Here is a 22,315-nt window from a genome sequence, read left to right as displayed (position 1 = left end):
GGGCAAGACATCTGAAGTGGGGTCTGTATGTGTGGGGGAGTTTGCTTTCAAGCAAGGTCCACCCTGGGGGAAAGCTGTGGTGACCTATGGGACTACGCAAACTATCAGGGAGCCATAAACCTCTTGTTATTGGGGACCCTCATTTGCAAGATTTATTAGAGCTGGTGGTCAAGCCACAAAGGTGGGGTTATGGGAGAGGAGCCCGGTGTCAGTGGAGGCCATGGGTGCTCCTGGTGTGTGCTGGGTGAGGCAATGGGTGCATGCAGATCCCAGCCGAGGGAGGAGCGTGGACCAGGCTGTTGTAGGGTGGCACAGCTGGAAGGTGGGCACAGATAGCCCCGATGTAGGGCACAAAGAGGTCACAGAGTGATGGAAGGAGGCATGGGGGGTGTAACACGCTGAGCTGGAGGGAGGGAAGCGACTCAAGGAGCCTTGCTGCATGCCATGGACCGGCAAAAGCAGCAAGGTGGGTGTCCCTCCCATCCCCACTGCCACACAACCAAGTGTGTGGAGCCCTGGCTCTGCAGGGATTCCTTGTAAGACCTTGTGCTGGGCTTTTTGGGTGTCCTGACCCTGGAAGGGCCTCTGTGGCTGGGAGAAGGGGCTTAGGTTGGAAACAGGAGAGCCTCCTTCATGTGACCCACTGCGTGTGGCTTTAGGCTGGCAAGCCCAGATGTGCGGGCTGTACTGCGCAGATGCAAACAATTTGTGTCTCCGTTTTCATGGAGACTCTGCACTGTGCTGTGTTGCAAGGTAAAGGCATACCTCATGGCATAAAGAGAGGAGAGGTTTTCCCGGCTTCGTGAGGGCGCTGGGAAGATAAACCAGTAGAGTGTGGGGTATGTGATGGGATCAGAGGCCACAGGCAGACGGGGAGCAATCCAGACCCCCGGAGCTGCCAGAACCTCTTTGTCTGTGCACTGGCAAAGAGAAGAACTAAAGGCCTTAACCAGCTAGCTTTTTACAACATTAAGCGCATTTAAAGTTTCCATATGGTTTATGTCCACTTTAAGTCCAAAAGTCAGGAGAGAAACCTTGGTTGCTCTTTCCTGATGAAAACCTGATCGTACTTCCCTGAGTGCCAGCGAGTGCCGGCTCTCTAATTCCAGCCTTCCCAGGATGATTCCCCAGGTTGTTGTTGAGAAATACCTTTCTGCCAAGTAGTCGGCAGGACCGGAAGCTCCAGATACCTTCTCATCTGGAAAGGCAATCAGACAAAATGCCAAGCCCAGGGGGCAAAATTTCAGTCTTGGTGCCAGTCTTGCTTATTACATATCTGGGTTCTGCAGCCTGGTAGACTTTCATCATGTAATTTATTTGCTTCTCAACATCCCTGCAGTTATTAAAAGCATCGTACTCAGAACTGCCACCCAACGTTTCTCTAATTAGTACATCTGCCTTTCGGGGCAATTTTGGCTTGTTCATTTTACAGCTTGACCTCGGGCAGCAAATGGCCAGAATTCGATCTGGGTTCCTGTTAGCCAGGGGAGCTGCCTGGGGTCTTTAGGACACAGGAGATCACAGGGAGAAAGGATCTGATACTGCAGGGATGGGCTCTGTAGAAATGTCAGCCAAATGCTCAGGTCAAGGGGAGAGTCTCCAAATACCCTTGCCTGCACGGTGCCACACAATGTCAGCTTGCACCGCAAGACTCTGCAAAGGGCAGTTTTTCCTTGTGTGGAAGAAAAGAACAATCCACAATCCACAATCTCCCTTGGGAAGGCTCACAACGGCCCTGCACGGCCCCGTTTGGCGCTTGTCTATACTCAGGGTTCAACGCTGGCTCCAGACAGCTGGCTGGGCTCCCCAAATACCATCTCATATAGTGGGATTAAGTAGCTGGGTGCGAGGAGAGCTCCTTAGGTTGTGTTGTCTTTCCCATCTATGGTCCTCCCGCTCCTTCCGAAGCGTGGTTGAGGTGAAGAAGTAGTCTAATGCAATTAATCCCGTCGGCTGGAATGCAAAGGCAGTGCAGACCTAAGACAAGGAGTAAGCCTATCCCTGCCTACTCGCTGAGCACCTTCAAGTGCAAGAACCCAAATGGAGAGGCAGGTGGGCCAGGACGGAGCCTCATGTCTTGTTTGTCTGACCTTTTATTCAAGAATAGATAAAATATGTGTAAATTCTTTTAACAAAGCTTTCTCTGACCATCTGGCATCCTTCAGCTGAACGCAGTCTTCAGCTTTACCTTTCCACTGAGCTCTGAATCTGGCTGCTCCTGGGTCTGACCCAGATTAGATCTTTCTAGTTCATCCTAAAATAATTTCATTCTGTGCTGAAAATCAGAGCAGCAGGCACTGATTTCACTGGCAGTGATTAATCCTAAAGCCACTGTAGGAGCTCACAGGAAAAGGTCTCACTGTCAAGGTTATAAATCCTTCAGGTTCAGATGAAATTGTAGCTTCCTTTTTGTGCCTTTTTAGGACTCATCTGTACTTGGGTTTTGGCCACAAGTACCAATTCCGGCTCCAGCAGAGACACAGTTTATGCTGGTGCAGTATAATTTGTTTGATCTTGTTTCAAACTGGGGTAAAAATGCATTGCTATAAGTCACATCTCCACTAGTGGTTTGCGTGGGTGACTAGACACTCAGGGTAGGCAAATTTTTCTAAGACTCGCATAAAATTACTTACAGTACGGTCATGCTGCAAATCCCATGAGAGCCCCAGGGGTGGCATCTGTCCAAGTGCTTAGTGCGGGACTGCCCAAACAGGCCTCCAACTGGAACAGGCACAAAGGTTGTGAGAGGCAAAGCTCAGGCACACTGATGTGCAGCGAGCAGCGCTTTGGTCTCCTGCTTTCCATTTCAGTGCCTTAGAGACAAGCTATGGCAACAGATCCTCCCTGAATATCAATAACGAGTGCCGTTGCTGCTCAGACCCAGCATCAGAGGTTTGCAGGTAAATTCAGTTTGCCATTCTCCGGCCATCGGTGCCTGATATTTGGGTGCCATATAATGTTTGTGGGGAAAATATGAAAGTGTCAGCTTAGAAGGGAGGCTGATTCTCAGATGTTGAAGTAAAAGAAGATTGATTGATTGATTGAACAGAGCTAAAGCAACAGCTTGTTTTGTAATAGGTATGTGCTTCTTGCAGGAGGCATTTTCTATGAGTAAGGAAAATCCCCAAGCCCCTAAGGGCCAGCAGCCCTTATGTGCTGACTGCCACCCAAGACGTTCTTGGTGCATCTCTCTAAATGTTGCAAAACTACCTGATATTTTTCCACTCCACGGGACAACTGGTACCTTGCAGTGAACTTTCTGTTAATCCCCCAACAACAACCTGCCCCGAGAAGGGAGTTCCCCCCCCCGGCAGAGGCTGATGGAAAAGCAAACTTACCTACTGGATTTGCTGTGCAGGAAGGCTCATGGATTTATACATTTGACCTAGATGCTGGGCAATCTACAAAGGATCTAGTAAGTTCTTACAAGGTTTGGTTAGATTTGTTTATCTGAGAAGGTGATGCACTGATATGATTTGAATTTAGGTTTCATTTAAGATGGCAAGGTTTTTCACTGTAGATGTTGGGTTATGGCCTGGCGAGGAAAAGTAAGCAATATGAGCAGGTAGGGTGAGTCAGAATGAAGTGAGCCTGTATTTGGTATCAAATGTGATAGACAGGTGCCAGCTAGGAAGCAAAGAGAGCTTGCCCACTACCAGAGGTGGAGTAGATGGGTATCTCTTTTTCTTTCCCTCCTAAACTTCAGAGCCATGGGGAGGATGTTTGGGAGAGACGATGCCGGTGGAGTTTCAGGGCTCCTCCAAGCTGCCACGTGCCTGCTCGTGTACTGGAGCTCTGATAGGGAGAGATAAGAGCAGAGCCCTGGTTCCTTGCAGCTCTTGGTCTCTTTGACAGAGGAGTCAGCAGGAGATGGGCTGCGGTGTGTGGGCTCTGGCAGGTGGAGACCTGGTACCTGGCTGTGATCTGGGGAGGATACAGGTAATCACAGTTTCATCCAGGGGTGGATGCAGCTGCAGTGGGGATGGAGGAGGACTCTGCAGCTGAGGGGGGGCTGGAGCGGCTCAGAAGGTCCCATGAGCCCCTGATGAAGCTTTCCCTCCTGTTGCTCTGCTGCTGGCAGAGTGCTGGTCACAGCAGTGCGAGCAGCACCAAAGGGGAGCCAGGGAGCCACTGACTCCCTCATGCTGTCAGACAAAGAGGACATACTGCAGCAACTCCCTTCAGCTGTGCTTGCACCAGAAGATAAAGTCTAAAAGTTCAAATTTCCCCTTTCTCCAGCCCAGAACTGTCATTTTTACAGGAGGCTTCAGCACTGCCAGCTTTGCTTGGGTTTTGCTGCAGCACCCCACACACTGTGGGCTCCACGAATTTTGCAAAGGGGTCTTTCCTTTTTCCTTTGATGGCTGCATGTTAGCATGACAAAGCTGGAGCCCTTGGGGAGGGAGCAGGGCCAGTGCTGGGCCTGTTTGCAGGAGATTTTCAAAGGGAAATCCCTCCCTGCCTGTAAAGAGCTGAGAACTAGAGCTCCGAGTACCGGGTGCTTCTCCCACATGAGGTGGTTCAGAAGTTTGTGCTGTATTACCTGCGCAGTGTCAGCCATGGAGACGATAACTCAGTGACTTAGGCAGGGCCTTTGGCAGGGGTTTCCGGTTTTCTTAGTGGAAATGAGATTCAGTTCCCACAGTTGATGTACCAAGCCCCTGCCCAGCCTCGCTGCTTCTCCCCTCCCTCTGCGTTTGCCTTTTCATTTGAATGCTTCAGGAGCAGAAGGTGTCTCCAAACCAGGCTTGGGATCTAAGCACGGAATCCCAACTCCAGGGACAATTTTAGAGTCAAATCAAGATTGCGGAGCCAACGACTTCTTCCTCCTCTCTATAAATAATCAGGTCCAACAGCTGTCTTCTCTAGGTATTGTGGGAAAGTCAGCTCCTGCCAAAGTGCTGAGACAGAGAAAGGCAGAACGACTGCTGCTGTGTGCCAATTCTAGCCATCCCCAAACATCCCCTGGACCAGTATCCCATGACTGATTCAGATGAGTAATGACAGGTGTAGAACACAAGTGAGAAATAATTAAAATTTGCAGAGTGCTTTGATGATTCCAATACTGTCCGGCCTTAGCGCTAGTATGTCATGAGCCGTGGTCCTGCCAAACACAGGGCTGGCTTAGAAACCACAGGCCAGGTCCCTGGTAGGTGTAGGATTGGCTTTAAAATTGCTTAACTTTGTGGGGGGTGTGAGGGAGCTATTTTCATTTCTGTCTCTTCATTCCTGAGCCTATAGGGATTGTGTTTTGAGGCGTTTTGCAACAATCATGAAGGACAGAGATTCTTATGTGGAGAAAACTTTCACATGATCATGTGATTACAGGAAGTCAGGCTTTAAAAAGGCAACTAAATAAACTAATAAGAGCAGCAAGTATCAGCAGATTTGTGATGAAACCATGAAAGCTGGCAAACTTGAGACATTACGAGTTCCAGATGTTGCACACAGATAAGTATCTCTGGCCTGAGCTTTTCTAATTAGCTACAGAAACTAAGTTGTCACGTAAAGATGTCTTTCAAGGCTCCCTGAGCAGATTCATTATAGTCCGCCAGGATGGACTGATATTCATTCATAATATTTCCTTTTTTATTTGCTACTTAGGATTTACTAAATGAAATCCCATTTCTGTGCCGTGCTTAGATTCCAGTTGGAACTGGCATCTCTGCAACTGTGTGAACCAGGCAGACACCGGGATCCAAACACACTTCGTGCTTCAGCTGGAGTCTGAATCTGAGCCCAATCTCTGCTGCTGGGATCTAACCCACTGGCTGATAAAGGTAATTTATTCTGAGCAGCTTGGGACACCTCTGCCAGTGACATTTCCATATCTCTGCTCATGAAGGGCTGATTAATGATGAATGGAGTCAACTGAGGTATCTGAGACCAAACTCATCTCTGCTATAGCGTCACTGCCTGACATCAGATAACTTCCTGAAGGGAGGCAGCTTTGATCAGGCTGCAGCAGTGGGGGAAATGGTTGGGAGCATTACCTGATGTTTTGCATCTGGTCCAGTTTAAAAACTGTTTTCGTGTTTAAAAATAAGTTTCTCTCAGTGAGGAATCGCTGCGGTAATCACTGCCCAGCCCTGAGCCCTTCCTTGCGCTGCTGGCGTCATTGACAGCACCTTCTGCTCCTGGTGTGGTAATCACTCGGGGGGGGAAGTCAACTCCTTGTTTTTTTGTAAGAGGCAATGTGCTTTTGTGTTTCGAGTTGCATGGGTGAGACAGTTGATGGGAGAGAAGTCCTGTGAGTTAGGTATGGCTGAAGAGCTGCAGCATGTGCCCGCTGTTGGGTGCTGGGGTTGGAAGACAGAGTTTCCTTGGAGCCAGTCTGAAATCCCTTTTAAAGAGGACACAGTTTTCCTCTGTGAAACCTTCCCCTGACTCCTTCCCTGTACATATTTGTCACTGAGTATCACAGGAAGCCTGGGCCTGGGCAGCAAATTTGGCTGAAGTGGAGAACATCCTTGCGACATCTCCAACCAACTCCTTCCCTCTAGAGGCTCAACTGGCATGTCCATTCACCGCTGTGGGTTTCTTCCAGCTGGGTTTGGATTGATGGGTGTCAGCTAAATGCATGCGCTGGAAGTCAGCTCCAGAGTGAGAGCAGGGGACAAGCTCAGGTCAGAGCACGCAGAGAAAAAGTGAAGGTTCTTCACAAAGTGAAGCTGGCTGAGACGGTGGGTCATGTTTGTTTATTTAAACTGAAGGTGGCTGCCCTGAAGACTGTTAGTTGGGTCAGTTGTTTGCAACCCAAACTTGTTACTGTGTAAAAACTGGTAGAACTAGATAAAGACAAGAGGAATTTTCCTATAGCCCCTTGGGCTACAACAGATAATAACAAACTGGCCTGACTCTTATTAAAAAGACATTTAAACATCAGGTCGTGTTGTTTAGTGGTACTAGGATCCAGCAGAGCCAGCCAGCTTCCCAGATACCCTGCAGATAGACGTATTCACCTAACTGGAAAGCAGCTGCTGGGAAAGGGTCAGCGAGGGGTTTGTCTCCCTCGCTTGCTTCAGAAGGCAGAATTATTTTTTTCCTTTTCCTCATTATTACTATGACAATAGCGCTACAGAGTGACTTCTGTAGCCTCTGTTGTGCTATGTGTTGTACAAACAGAGCGAAAGGGCAGTCCTGCCAGACTAAGACTTGCAGCCCAAGGAAGTTCCAGTTCGGCTTTTTGTTCTGCCTTCCCAGGGAAAAGGCTCTGGGAGGCAGAGGGAGTCTCACTGGGAAAGAGTGTCTGGTCTGGATATCAAAGGTTTCTGCAAACTTATGTGGCACAAGCTATATTTTTTGCTGGAAAAGCACCTGAAGCAGCCACATCTCCCTTTGGAGAACAGCTCACTTTAACCTGCTTCAGGCTGCTTCCTCTTACTGTGTATTAATTGTTGAAGTGTTTTAATAACCTTTGGTCAAAGACAGCTGAAATTCCTGGCACATCACAGGACAACTGGAAAGGATGTTTGACAGCTGTCAGTGGGAAAAGCCGTGTATCCTAAAGGGATAAAAGCCCTTGCTTTGAAGTTTCTTACAAGTTATACAGAAAAGAAGCCAGACTGGGAATAGGGAATGTGAAACGACTTATCCAAGGTCATACCACAAATCGGTGGCGCAGGGAGAAATAGGAACATCAGGGTGGCACGGTCACAGGGCTGCGCTGCTCCTTGGGCAGCTCCTCCAGATGCAGACCCAGCCGGCTTCTGATGCGGCAGCGGCATCTGAGGGCTGGAGACCCGATGAGTGATGTTGTCCTCAGTCATGGAGCTGCTGAGCTCTTGCTAACGAAATGCAGCTAATCACAGTCTGCCCCTGGATGTTTAAAAAGGGTTTAACAATCCAAACACAAGAGCAACCCTGTTGCCTTAGAGAGGGTGTAGCTGTGAGCAAAATTTGGCCCTCTCTTTTAAACTTTGCAGTTTGTCTTGACTGCTGCATGCTTTATTTTTAGAGCATCATAAAGGGCTTTTGTTCCAAGGTATATTTAACAGGGGAGTGGAAGGGAAGTGGGAGGGTTTTGTGCATAGAGAATGTATCTCTTGGTCTCTTTCTTCTAACCCACCCTCTCACCAGATACTCTTGAAGGGTGGAGTATAAATGAAAAAAAAAAAAAAAAAGAGAGAAAATAATAATTAAAAAAAATACTGAAATCATAGTCAAAGGGATTGTCTAGGCGTCCAGGCCTGGAGGCTTCTCAGGTGCCATAAAACGTACATTATCACAAAAAAGACAAGGTGCCCAGGAGAATGGAAGAGGCAGGGCAAGCTGGCGGGTGTTGGAGGCCGCGCGGTGCCCAGGCAGTGCCGGCTGTCCCTGCTTCCCACCGGGACACAGCACACCTAGACTGGTGTGTGCGTGCTGGCGTGGTCCTGGTCCCCCCTCACTGGCAGAGGCGTAATCCTAACTCAGGAGAGGCTCTCAGGGTCCCGTCTGTGGGAGCGTTGGAGATAGGGAGTCGGTCACGTTTTCAGCTGGCCTTGAAAATGCGTCTGAGAGAGGAAACTCAAGCTGCTGTTACCATAAAGACGACAGACGTGTTACAGGCCCCACAGTACTGACGCGAAGGGGCTGGTTTCTGCTCTGAGCGATCTTACCGAGGCGCCATAATTCCTGGAGGCTGGGAGAGTGCCTCAGTGCTGCGGGTAGGCGCATAGCTAATTGCATAAGAAATAAGACTGTGTGCGAGAACAAGCACGCATCTTCTAGCTGGCAAAGTCTCTCAGTCCACCATTGCAGTAGGATCCTCGCAGGAAAAAGACGAGGTCCTGGATCAATGGCCGCAAAGCCAAGAAGAAACTTAATGCTAAAAACCAGAATTAGTAAAACTGAGAGACACTCCCAGCTGTCCTTTTGGAGTCCCAGGGAATTTGTTCAAAGGAGGATCTGTGTTTTTGTCCTTTCTGCCAGTCCTTCCCAGCTTTCCCAAGGGACCTCGTGGATTCTCAGGCAGGCTCCAGACACACTGAAGCAGGACAGGGCGTGTAGCCTCGCCGGCGACTGGCAGGCAGCACCAAGAGCCTGGTGAGCCCAGACTGACCCTGGCTGTCCCCGCTTCCACCCGAGCTGGGGCACGTGAGCTGCAAGTGCAGCAGGGGTGGGCTTAAACCCCCAAAGGTAGAAACAGGGCTTTGTCAGCAGCATGCTGTTCCAGAGCTTAGCTCCCGGCACGCAGGAGGGTCTGGTGGCTTCTTTTTTCCCCTGTCCCCGATCGTAGAGTGTCATCCCTGCTGTTCTGCAAAAGGCCAAGTCTGAAAACCTGAAGGTTTCCATCCAGAGGTGGATTTGGCCTGGCCACGGTGGCACTGAGGCCCGCAGGGCACCTTCCGCTACAGCAAAGCCTGTCACTGCTCAGCTTTGCCAGACACATTTCTCCCTCTCTTCTCTTTGACACAGGCTTTTTCCTGCAGAGGTCAGAATCCCGTGCCCTGCCGTTCCCCTGCATGGTCTGGCTCAGCTAATGTTTTCTGCTCCTTCACTTTTGTTGCTGGAGTCTGGTAAGTCTCACTGAAAGGTTAGAAGAAACTTGGAAATCCCCTAAGGGGATGTTGCTGCTCTTTGCACTACCCAGAGTCAGTGAAATACTCTCTGCCTGGATCTGGGTAAAGGACAAGTACCCAGGACTACGACTCTGGTCATCATGAACTGGGCGAGGTTTCCTTAATTCAGAGATATAATCAGAATATTGATCAACTAAAGCCACCACTGCGTAAGATTTGTGCTTTCCTTGGCTGGATAGGACATACTTGTTCTTTCCTCCTCTTTTTTTTTTTTTGTACTCTCACCACTGCATGGCCTCTGCTATGGCATTGATTCTGATCACCAGCCCTCATTCAGCTGACTTTCGGGTATTGCTGTCCTCTGCTGAACAAGGTCTTGGCAGCTGGTGCTCTCCAATGATCCCCAAAGGAGTTTGCATTGCTCCAGACCTTTGGTTTTCATTCCCAGAAAACAGACTTTGTCCAGTCCCTAGGTCCCTGGCAGGCAGGAGTTTGCACAGCAGAGTGGAGGGTGATAGTTGCTGGTTGGGTCAGGCAAAGCTCAGCCCACCACGTCCTTATCGGCCAGTGCAGATACACCACGGTCATTCTTCCTGCGCTCCGAGCTGGCCGTGCTCTGAGCCAGAAGCCATAGAGATGTTTGAAGGGTGTTGTACCCAAATTAATATGCTCTGTCTTCACATCTGCCTGTGTAGACATGCCTTATGCCTGCCTGAGTGGGCTGGGAAGGCCATTTGCCACCAAGGTGGGAGAGCTGAACTTACTGTTATGTGAGGGAAGACTTAACAAGCTTTCTTGTATTCACCTGCTGGTGCAGGCCGCTGAGTGGGACAGATTCGGTGAGTGAGACAGGGATGGGGGGCGAGAACGAGTGGTGAAAGCCTTTCTTTTTCTCTTTGTTTTAAGGCTTGTACCAACTTGTCTCATAAAATCCTCTCCTGCCTTCCAAATCCAGTCAACATGAGTCACCCGCTGAGCCCATCCTTTGCCTCCTCATTGCAACACGGATGACAGAAACCATCCAACAGGAGTGCTTGAATCCATGATGAGTTTTGTTCTATTGCATAAATCTTTTCCCCGTTTACAGGTGAGTTGCTACAGAGCTATTGCCTGGGTGGTATTCCTGCAGCCGGTTCCCAAACGGCGTGAGTCTGGGCTTCCCGCTGCCGTCCCCTGTGTGCTGGGGTAAGGCTCGGGTCTGCGCTACAGAAGGCAGGACAGCGTGCGCAAACGGTACGGAAAAAGGTTATCCTGCAGACCTGTTTTCCTTATCCGGTGTAATACAAAGATTCCCTGAACCAGTGTATTTGCTGCATGTCTTGGCATCTGAAGTTAGGGGGTTTAAAGTTACTTTTTTAAGGGCGGGGGGAACCACCTACGGAGACTTTTTGGAGTGAGCAGCTAAGAGAAGGTGAGAAAAGGAAAGAAAGGGCTAGCCTGTCAGTACAATTAGCATGTAGGAATGAGAGGAAACGAAGAGGCTTTTCTTCTTCCCTAATTTATTCCTTTATATATATGTATGTATTTTCGTCTGTATATTTATATATAAAGAAACAGCAAAGGACAAATCAACCCCCAGATTCATAAAAATGACAGCTATTTGGCATCGCAGTATATGGAACACATCCACCAAACTGAAACTAATTATCACGGAGATGAATAACTGATTCCACTCCTTTATCCTAGCCTTTTTCCCCCAAGGGCTTTTCCCTCCCCACCCTCGCTCCCTCCCTGCGCTCCCTGCTCGCGGCCGGCAGGCAGAGGGTTACGGGCTGCACCTGTCTGGGTGTACCTGTCCCACGGCACCTGTGCTGCCAGCCAATCCCCGCGCCCTGCACGCCGGCCTGTCAGCAAAATACCTGCGCGCAAAACCTCAACATAAATCAAACACTTCACAGGCAATGTCTGTCTTTAGCAGGTACTAGAAGAGAGAAGTCATCAGAGTTTACTGTCTGCAAAGATTTGGAAACGTGGGGGAATATGTCTAATGAACTTGAGTAAGTAGAGGTTTTTTTCCTATTTACCCACTCCTCTCTGTAAAGGCTGAGTGTTTCTTCTGAGCCTTGTTTAAGTGCTTTGGGTCTGAATGAATTAGGCTCCTTGGGTTAATCCTCCTGTCCAGCTGTTTGCAAGTGGAAGTAGAAGAACGGGATGGGAGCGTTTTTCAGACTTTCTGTTCCTCACTAACCTGTTGCTGCTCTTAGGAGGAATCACTTCTTACTGTTATTTTTTAAGAGTTGTTTAAGATCGGGATCCTTTTTTTTTTTTTCCTTTCTTCCCCCCTGCCCCCCCAACTAAAAGTTGACACATAGGGTTTCTGTCTAGAGGCAAGTCTGTTCTGCCTCTATCCAACAAAATCTAATATAGGCTACAGTGATTCTGTGGTTGGTTGGTTGTTTTGTTTGTTTTTCCTTAGAAAATACCTTTCAGAGTATTTATCAGTTCTGAATGAGTTTCTAGTTTTTTGGGGACAGGGGTTGTTGTGTGCTGCTGGTTTTTTTTTTTTAAAAAGTAAATGGATTCACATTGTGATTCTGTCAAGTAATTATGATTGATTATATTCTTTTATTTTTTAAACAAGAAAAAGGACTTAACATTTTGTTGGTCCTGTATAACTCTTGCTTCTAATTGCGAGTCCTCAAAAATATTTTGGACTTTGGATTCTGATGGTATGGATTTGCACAGCGTACCATGCCTCGCACCTCTGGAATGAAAGCAAACAAATGTCATATTGGTATGACATGGTGTAGTAAAGGCTGGAGGAATATTGAACAATGGTAGTGAATGCTGCTGTCAATCCAGTCTTAAAAAGCTATCTAGGTGGATAGCCCTATATGAAATAAATACATATAATAAAATATATCAAGAAATATATATCCATATATACATCTGTGTACAGATATGGTGCTTCAGAAGGTGTATTTTGAAAGAAAACCACATGCCTGTATGTGTTTGCAAGCCTGACAGAGGAGTTGTGACAGCTAATCTCTTAATTATTAAGAACTCTGAAAAGGTGCAGCACTAATTATTATTTTATGTAAATGCTGGGATCTGTATGCTTGGATCGATTAAGAATCGGTGACTTACATTTTCCCTTTCTGAACTCTTTGGGTAACTTACACTTGATGCTTTTTAAACTTAAGAGTCAGGCCATGCGGTTTGGTCTCAGAATGCTACCGAGTGTGTGTGTGTGTACACAGCGCGTTGCAGAATTAGATTGATGCATTACTAATTATGGACTGGGGCATTACGCTACCTGATGAATTACATGGTTGCTTGACTCTTCTCTTACTAACGGGCTGTTAACCCCTGTGCCTTTCACATGAGAAAGGGGGAATTGATGGGAGCAGCATCCCTTTTGTGATTCAGATCTCAACTCCAGAGACTGATAAAAATGCAGAGGCTGCTGCCCGCTCTGTCTGCAGGACAGGTCTCGGGATGGGGCTGTGTTTGGTTACCGGAGGTAAAAGGCTCTGCGCAACGTTTTCCTACAGATTGAACCTGAGGACACGTTTGCAGATCTCTCCGAAAATTTCACTTTAGTTCACTAACCCCCAGCTGGGGGGGAAAAAATTCCCTCGGGAGTGCAGACAGCGGGTGTAGCAGCTCCAGGCTGCTGATGCCTCGTCAGAGGGGCAGGGGCAGGCACTGCCAGCTGGCCTGGAGACCCTTCAGGAGCACCAAGGGCCTGGAGTGCCTCACCCGAAAGCTCCCCAGGGGCTGACGGGGACGTGATGGGAGATAAGGGAGCTGGGAACCTCGTGGTACCAAAGGCATAGCCGAAAAGTTCAGACAGCTTGTGGGTTTAGGGTGAGGGGAAAAGGTGTCACCGGGGAGGAGGAACCTTGTGAAGAGCTGCTAAAGCCCAGCATCTGAGCGGTGGGGCTGTTACCGGAGCTGTTATCCTCTGGTTAATCACCCAGGCCAAAGTCATGCAGGGTGTAGCTTTGTAGACATCAGCGGACGGAAAGGGCTCTCGGGAGCAGTACTGAGAGGATCTGATAAGGGCAGCAGTGGGTGTCTGTGTGTCTGGCGCAGGCATTGCTCTTTGTACAACCCCCAGGACGAGCTGAGCGCAGGCGGGATGGAGCTGAGCTCTGAACGTGTGCCCAGTCGGGCCGATTCGAAGGGAGCTGCGGTCTCCCCATGGACTGATGCTGCCACCCAAAATAACAGGGAGAATAATCTCGTCTCTCCCTTTGCCACTTTAATTTCACAGAAAGGACTGGGAAGAGACTAGCGTGGCATGAGAGAATGAGATGTTTTGCCTATTATAAAATATTCTAACTGATAATTTCCATAGTCTTCTAAACTGAACTTACGTCTAACTCTGCAATGCGTGGGCTTGAAAGAGTTAACCAGGAGTTACTCCCAGTTGTGGTTTTGTGGTCGAAACCATGATCGCCAGAAGCAAATTTTTGTCATGCATAAGGTGTGTTATTAAAACTTGAGTTATGCTCCTGGTGAATGAAAAGTTAAAGCCCTTTTATAAAATCCTGGCAGTAAAGCACACAAGGGATAACCATGCCGAAGCAAGGTACGCTTTCAAGGGAGACGTGGGTTTTACTTCAAGTTACGTAAAGAGAAAGAGAGATTTGTAAATTAAAGAAACAACAATCAAATAACTGCTATGCAATTCACAACAAAGGAGTAAAAGCCCTCTGAATAAACTCTAGACTCAAAGCGGAGATAAATCAACATTTACATAGTATCTCTGCTTTGATGCTTTGGGTCACATTTTCAACTGATTGGTACATCGGTATAATTCCAGAGAAATTTGTAGAGTAAAGACAGTTGCACTGATGAGGATCTACTCCTGTTTTGTTCGGTCTGGTGTTTAAATCGTTGATCACTGTAAAGATTTCATCCGAAAATGCGCTTGCACTTGCATTGCACCTGCAAGCGCTTCAGTTCAGCTGATTGGCAGGAACACTGCTCCTGCTCCGTGCCTCGGATCCTCGAATAGCATGTGCTCAAGGATAAAGGCAACAGCTGAAAAAGGCGTTCATCAGTGGAACTGATGATACAGCATACAGTTATATTCTGGCTGGGACTCCGTTGCTAATGCCCAAGTTTCAAAGGCTTGGAAGATAAGAAAATGCGATGGCTTGGTTTTTGTTACTCCTTTAGGCGTTAGGTTGCTCTGGCTGGTAGCTGTGATAATGGTGTGGGTGAGGGTAGCTCTGATCCAAAAAGGGTCCTTGTCCCCAGGGTGTTCACAACCACAAGTGTTCAGAGGAAAAGAGCAGGCGCCATTTACCAAGGTACTTGATTCCTGGGTGCCAGCCACCTGCTGTGTCAAGTTTTTATTTCATTTCATCATTCTGTCTTTGCTGTCTGAGCTGTGATGCTTGCTCTCCAGAAATGTGTTGTTTAATAGGGTTGTATCTAGAATGGGTTGAATCGTATTTGTTTGGCAAAAACATTGTTTGAAGCACATTATGCTATTTTTTGTTTATTAAACAGCAAAGCAAAAGGCTTGCCTGACCTTGGGGGACACGTGTTCACAGGATACTCTGAATCAAAATACATTAGAGTGTACATACAGAGTACGTCAGCCAAGTACATTACAGGAGATCTGGGCAGCTGAGATCTGGCCAGCCTGAAAAGTCCCTCCAGGATGGGAAGAAAGAGGACCCTGGCTGTATCTCCCCAGGCCTGCAGGCAGTCCAGAGTGCAGCTGAGGAAGGTACAGCCGCCGCCAGACGTGGGGCGGGGGTACCCTGATAGCGCAGGGGAGCAAGCTGCGTGGTGTAAGTCGCGTCAAGTGTCCTGCCCAGACACACGCTTCGTGTCTCCTCTTGGCGAGCTCACTGGAGGATTCACCTCACCCACCTTCAGCAGGCTTAAAGCCAGGTGCCAAGTTTGTTAGCTGACTGAATTTGCAGGCAACAGGAAGAGATCAGCACATCCCAGCCTAAAATGGGAGGACCAAACTGTCCCGTTGGCTCTCAGAGCGTGTAGGAAGCCTGAGACTCAATGCATAACTGAAGTGGCAAACCTCCCGTGAGGTTAATATTAATCTCTGCTCTTACTACTTTCTTAAGTGAGTGCTGAGGTTCACGCAGAAGTGTATGTTACTGCAGGATCCTCTGATAGGATGTGATGAGCAAAACTGGGCTCTGTTCTCAGTCTTTGGGCCCTGCTACAGTACGAATAACCCATAATAATTGATTACTAGATTAAAACCAGATGACCTGAAGAGCAGTAAAACAGAAACAAACTTTGTCGCAAAAGATTGCCTTATTGCTGCCATTGTTTTTTTTTTTTTAATCCGGGTCTTGTAAAGCTGTGAATTTTTTATTTTTTCATTAAAAGCCACAGCTCTTGGAGTCAGTGAACATACGAGAATTAAAAAATAAAAAGCAAGTAGCTAGGTTTTTGGATGTGGAAGCTGGGGGGAAAATCCATAAGCACTGAAAGCAAAAAAAAGATAACTGGAAGCACCTAAACTCTTGGAGTTATGAAGGTCTTCTCATCATGTGTAATCTTTCTTACAGTGTTTGAAGGACTGGGAGCTTCAATGCAGTGTGCGTGCGTGTGTGTAATGTGTTGGTGGAGATGAAGGTTTGTGTTCATGAATACATGTACACATAAGGTGTCCTTATCTGTCTACAATGAAAATAAGAGAGTGAAGTTTATACCAATATTTCAGATGTGCCAGGTGGTGGCAGATGCTCAGTCAGAGGCACTGTTCGGGGCCCATTTTTTGTGTCCCCCCTTTGGAGGCAGATCACCCTGAAACTCGGAACACCTCAAAACTGAAGCATCCGACATCATAAACTGCTTCTGGAAAAAATCAGCCATAATTCCTGAACTGCAAACTAATTCTGTGCTGTAATTTGTTTTGTTAGGCAGGGAAGGCACTAAAGCACGAATCATTTGTGAAATGTGATTGTGTGGGTGGATACCTCAAGGATGATGTTATCGGGTAAAACACAATACCAGCTGGTGTCCCCCAAACATCACTCAGCACTGAATCGGCCCATGGAGCCCTGCAGGCTAGAAAGGCAGGAACCAGTCCAGTGCTGGGGAGGTTTATAGCAGAGGTTCAGGTCTGGTTCTGTTCTCTCATCTTCACTGAGCAGCCTTCAATAAGCCATTTTGATGTCAATCCCCATGCCTCAATTTCTCCTCCTGTGATAATAAATAGCTTCAAAAGCGGGGGGTTAGGCTGGTGTAAAAATGGAAGAATACTGAGCTCACATCTTGGGTTTGCGGGTCCTAAAGAGCTGTAAGTAACCCAAGAGGGCCAAGAGACAGGCAAGTTCCCTGCATATTCCCCAGGTAGCGCCTGCCCCTGGAAGGTTTGTCTGGCTCCACGACGCTTTGGATTCAGCCTACAAACCGTTCCAACTGGTTTCAGCTCCACAGGAGAGTTGGGGTGGGGGATTCAGTCAAAGAGCTTGGCAGGGTTCTATCTCCCCGAGTGTCAGCACGACGCGCATCGCCCCGGTCCCCACCCTCCTCCATCCCACCTGCGGGGACGCGCCACACCTTCCCCGCTGTGCGGCCGGAGCCAGCTGCATCTGGGTGGTGCTGAGCACCGCTGGCTTGCGTCGACGCCGAGGACTCTTAGGGCCTTTTTGGGAAACGGGAGCCATTTCTCAAAGATGCTCATGATGGCCCCTTCTTTTTCCATCCCAGCCACCGCACGTTTCTGCTCTGCGCTTACTAAATGCAGGTGGATGCGCTGTTGTGTGCGTCTGTGCGGGGTCTCTGGCTGGGTGCGGTGGGTTAGCCTGTCTCACGGGCCACCCAGGCCACGTGCTTCCAGGAAAGAGAGAGGCTCGCGCACTGTCTCTGTGGGTGAAACGGAGCTGAGGGATGGCTAGGAAACATCTAGCTGTTGTGCTGAGTTCACATACTGCACTACCCTGAGGCTGGTCGTGCTGCTGAAATGCCCCTGAAGACAGCCAGTGACAGAGGCCACATTGTTATCCAGCTGCCAGAGAAAATATTTCAATCCTGTAGGCAGTGCAGGTCAGGGTCCATGAGATTAGTGGTCTCCTAGGCCTTTGACGCCTGTGGATCGACGCTGTATTGTACTGGGCATCTGGGCAATGTTTTTCATCATTAGTCCCTGCGTTTGTTACGTTTCTTGGTGTGTTTTATTTTCCTGGTTCTGTCTCTGTCTGGATTTTTGCCTGACTCTGTGAATGGGCCTGTGACAGTATGCTTACGGGAGGCTGTACTGTCACATTGTCTTCAGATGTGCAGTTCGGATTGTTTGGATTTAGTAATGAGGCCACGTTGTGGGATGCTGTTCTTCCTTGGCAAGGGGGCCTGGTTTACAGGCTAAAATCTCTACCCCAGCAAGCAGTCGTGGTAAATGCTGCTCTTCATCGGTCCTCCTCTCTCGAGTGTAGTGTTGATCCTTCCCCATGTTACTGATAAGAGGCTCTTGAGGAACGGCAGGGTTATTTCAATAGGGAGGTGATTGCAATGCGCAAAGCCAGAGCTAATGAAAGCCTCTGCACGAACTGCCTGGGGTATCGCTGAAGTCCCGCGGGCTGGGGTCTTTATTCTGTGGCTTTGAATTCCTGTTGCTGGTTGCCATGGATTTTCTGCTCCTTTGACAATGTGATGTTTCTCTGTAGCCATCAGCATCTGGCATGGCTAATATTTAGGTTGGAGGCCTAATCAGTTATAGGGGAGAGAACAAAGACAAGCAACACAAAGCTTAAGGGCCGGCAAAACCACCCACTGAAACCCAACAAAAGGCAAAAGGAACACAAATGTTTCTTTCCTGCTTGGCTGATCTCCCCACCTAGACCCTTTGGGCATATTCTCCTGTTTCAGCATAGCCCTGAGTGTTTATTCATAGTCAGGAGTCCACTGTTATGGTAGACTTGGCAGATAAATAGGGGAAACAGAGATTGGGTGGGATGGAGCGGGGAAAGGGGGCTGGTATCACCTTGCGTCAAATTCTAAGCTGTTTGGAAACAAATAGACTGCTCCCTTCCCAAAATCACACACTGCTTCGCACATGACCCCAAGGCTCCAGCGGGGTGAGTGTGCACACAAGAAGGGAGGCCGCCGGTCCCACGTGTTTGTGTTTCACCCCCCGATCCTCGCTTTGTCTGAGCCACTGCACCAGGGCAGCTGCCTGCAAAAGGAAAGTTTGTTTTGCCAAACAGAGAGCAGACAGTTTGCAGTGGACAAATGTGGCATAGCCGCATGGAAAGGGCATCACAGGGAGTGATGAAAGTAAAGTTCACGTGTGTTTGGGTCTGGACTTGGGTGTCTCTTTCCTGCATCTCCGCTTCACAGAGTTGCTAACGCTGAGTTGGAAGTAGACTGTAGAAGCAAACTGACACGACGGTATGCTGTAGCTGCATGAACTGAAATGCATCTGATGTCAAAAAGGTGCCTCTAAACACATCATCATATCGGCTTATCTCCTCAAATCACCCTCTGTCTTCAGATAATGGTTAGCCCTGTTGATCTTCTGGAATATGGTCAGAGCAGAGCAGACGTCTCTGGAAAAGTAGGATGGGATGGAGTTTGCATTACATCTCATGTGCAGAGCTGTCCTAGCTACAGAGTTTTGTCTGAGGCCTTTCACCCGGCTCCACTCAAATATATTTCAGTGACTATTAGGGATGATATAAACTCTGGAAAAGAAACAAGATGGAATAAATGTGCAATCCCCATCATGCTGCCTTTGTCCAAGTCCTCAGCTGGGTGAATTGGTGCAAGCTCACTGGGACCAATGCAAACTTGTATTCTTCATAAACTGGACACAGCCACAAGTGGTTGAGATCTCAAGGTCCCCCCTCAAGTTCCCTCTGCCTACAGATTGCAGACCAGGTGATAAAATGCTAAAAAACGTCAGCTACTCATGCGTACAATGGTTGTGCCATGCCAAAGTGACAAGGCAGGGAGGCAGAACAGAGTCATACAACAAGGAGTGCTTCAGTTGAGCGTGCAGGTGAGGGAGAAGAAAGCTCCAAAGCATTTTTCCTTGTAATATCTGCGCTTTTTGAAGCTCCTGAATGCTTTGTTGCTACGTTTTACCATGGTGTGTTTATCTGTGTTGATTACAAGTGATAGGAGCCGAGTCTCACCCTGAGAGCAAGCTCTGTTGCTGCCTATTCTTCCTTGAGAAGATCGGATTGAGAACGGGTGAGGATTCCTGTCCAGACAGGACTGAACAGCCCATCGCCAAGTCGACAGCAGTGAAATCTGAGTCATGCCGATTGCTCGCCTTGGAGACAGCAGCGGCACTGAAGGGGAGGGAGGGCTGCGTGAGAAACGCTAAAGACAACGAAACTCGCAGAACACCTGGTGAAGTTTCATGCGCGGGGTGAAACTGGTGTTAGTGCATCATCCCGACTTGCGAGGGAGAAGAGGAGCAAGCTCAGCGTCTCTGTTATAGCAGCGCGTGATGGGAGATGGCGGTGGCCGGAACCATAACATGGAAGCAGCAGCTGTCTGTACCAACCTGAGCTCAGGCGCCTGCCGCCACGCGAGCGTGGAAACCAGTGGGGAATTGGGTGCCTCGGGCCATTAGCAGAGCTGTTAGCAGCTTCTCTGCTGTGCAGCTCAGATGTGGAAGGACTCTGTGCAGAAGCAACAGATTCTTTAAAAAACAAAGGTGACGAGGACAGCAGAGGCAGCCCGTGATGGCCCTTGTGCTGCTCTGGGAGAGACTGTGTGCCATTACAGGGCTGCCACTCTGCTCAGCCAAGGAGAGCTCTTGAGTTTGATCCAGGAGTGTCACCAAAACTAGCCATGCATGGTTTATATGTGCATTCCCTGCTGGACATATGGCAGCGTGAGGGATCGGTGCATGTGTAGGAGTGAAGCCATCTCGGTTGAGCTGCCAGGGAGGATGGACCAGCATCTGTCACCCTGACCAAGGTCTACCTCCGCACCCTTCCAGTTTCCAGCCCAGGAGCATCCGCTGAGCACCTGGTTTTTCACCCCGTCAGCGTGGGCAGCTCACGCCAAACGGGCTGGCAGTATCTGTCGTGGTTAGCAATAATTGGGAGTTTCAGAGATGCCAGATTCCTTTCAAGAGGAATTACTGTTCTCTGAATGATTCACTTAAAAGTCTAGCTCAGGACTTACTATAAACATATGGAGAGTAGCTTAATGGAAATGACATGTTCCTTATAAAAGTGCCATTAAAATGTAGCATTCCTTACCTAAATTCCTGTAGGTTTTCTTTGCCTTTCCATAAAAAAATCAGCAATTGAGAAAGTTCTGCTCTTGGCAACTTTGGAGATTTAAAGAAATCCTCCTTCTTATAATTTTTTTTGAACTTCTTCCGCTAATAAAAAACAGTCTGCCCTTCCAGGAAGTTTCCATTTTGATGAAAAAGTAATTTTTGTCCACAAAGCTTGTTTTTTATGATGAGTAGTATGAGCTGTTGTGGTGACACCATGTACACGTGGCTGAAGGACGTGACAGGAATATGGCCACTGATTCATCTTCTCCTTTGAGCGGGGTGAACCTGCAGCACGGAGCACGCAGGGAATGCGTGGAGGCGCTTCTGTGCTGGCTGCTAGTAGGATTTGCTGGAGGAAAAGGAAAGATGACCAATGTTTGGGTAATTAAGTGTCTGACAGTTTATTAACATAAGATGGAGAGACCTGGAGAAAGTGCCAGAAGAGAGGACAGGCAGGGCATTATTTTGGTATGTTGCTTCTCAGCTCACGTAGTCCCATGAGCCTCACCTTTGTCAGGAATTTTTTAGTGGAAGGGAGGGTGTTGTGATCGGCTTGTCTGCTTCCCTCTAAGTAAAATCATATACAAATGATTGAAAAAAACTAAGTTAGATTGAAACTAAATTTAAAACCATGAACTACAGCAAAGAAAAATGACAGGGTTTGGTTTCATCTGGGTAGGTCAAGTTCTCTGAACGCTGAGCAATCACTTACATTTGTGGGCTGCACTGGCCTTTAGCTCCAAATTCAAGGGAAAATTTTGCGAAGTCTCCTGGTCGTGTTGCATTCAAGTTGCTGACCAATATCCCACCTTGGCGGTGCATGATCTGGCTGGCTGGTAGCATGTGCTTGCTGTGGAAGGAGCTCTTGCAGATGATGTTGAGGTGTTTTGCATCCCTGGGGCAGGAGGAGGGAAGCAGAGGTACATCTGCCTCTCTGCATGGCCCCACCACAGAGACTCTGGCCTAATTTTGTGCAGAGCTACAAGCAGAAGGATTGGTAATCCCAAAGACTCTGGAAGTTAAGGACTAGGAAAACATCCCTTGTCTATTCCAGCAGTACCTTTGGGAAGCCCTTCATGTGTTCAGCTGAGTGGCATGGAAATTGCTGTGGAAAATTAGTATCCTTCATTCCGTTTCCTCTGTCTGGCTCAGTTTTAGATCTGTGCATCTGATGAAGAACGACACCATGAACTTCCAGAAATTCCCCTATACCAATGAAGATGAAGCCTGGAAAACCTACCTAGAGAACCCCTTGACTGCAGCCACCAAAGCTATGATGAGGGTGAACGGAGATGATGACAGCGTGGCTGCTCTGAGCCTCCTCTATGACTACTACATGGTACGTTCCCATTGGGGCTGGGTGTCTTGGGGGAGTTTCTCCCAGAGGAGAAGCGTGAAGGTGAAGTAAGTGCTCAGCAACCTTAGGAGGGAACCCATCTCCTGAGCTCTCCGTGTTGTTTATGCAATGAACCTCATAACACCCTCAGGCATAGAGTGCCACTATTATCCCCTGTGCACAGATGGTAAACTGAGGCACAAAACACCATTATACTGTAGAGAGAACCCAGAACAGGGTGGAAAGCTGAACCTGGGTGTCTTGAGTCTCAGCCTGGTGGGTTTTTTACCCAACAGCTTT

General features: G+C 48.3%; 1 protein-coding gene across 2 annotated transcripts in view; it reads left to right on the top strand.

Moving 5' to 3' along the window:
* The first annotated feature begins 9,409 nt into the window (after window positions 1–9,409).
* The window catches only part of GRHL3 (grainyhead like transcription factor 3), a 30,456-nt gene continuing 17,550 nt past the window's right edge, over window positions 9,410–22,315 (top strand). The window contains exons 1-5 of one of the 2 annotated variants that reach the window (XM_075721921.1): window positions 9,410–9,500; window positions 10,591–10,658; window positions 10,694–10,736; window positions 11,422–11,500; window positions 21,832–22,018. In XM_075721921.1, coding sequence (XP_075578036.1) covers window positions 11,484–11,500; window positions 21,832–22,018 — 204 coding nt within the window. In that variant the 5' untranslated portion in view covers window positions 9,410–9,500; window positions 10,591–10,658; window positions 10,694–10,736; window positions 11,422–11,483. Of the gene's footprint in view, window positions 9,501–10,590; window positions 10,659–10,693; window positions 10,737–11,421; window positions 11,501–21,093; window positions 21,192–21,671; window positions 21,677–21,831; window positions 22,019–22,315 lie in introns of those variants that run through there. The other variant, XM_009488027.2, reaches the window with a different exon arrangement.

Source organism: Pelecanus crispus, chromosome 16 (genome assembly GCF_030463565.1).
Source record: "Pelecanus crispus isolate bPelCri1 chromosome 16, bPelCri1.pri, whole genome shotgun sequence".
Lineage (NCBI taxonomy): Eukaryota > Metazoa > Chordata > Aves > Pelecaniformes > Pelecanidae > Pelecanus > Pelecanus crispus.
Note: the sequence above shows the minus strand (reverse complement) of the source record. Positions and strands in the feature narration are given on the sequence as shown.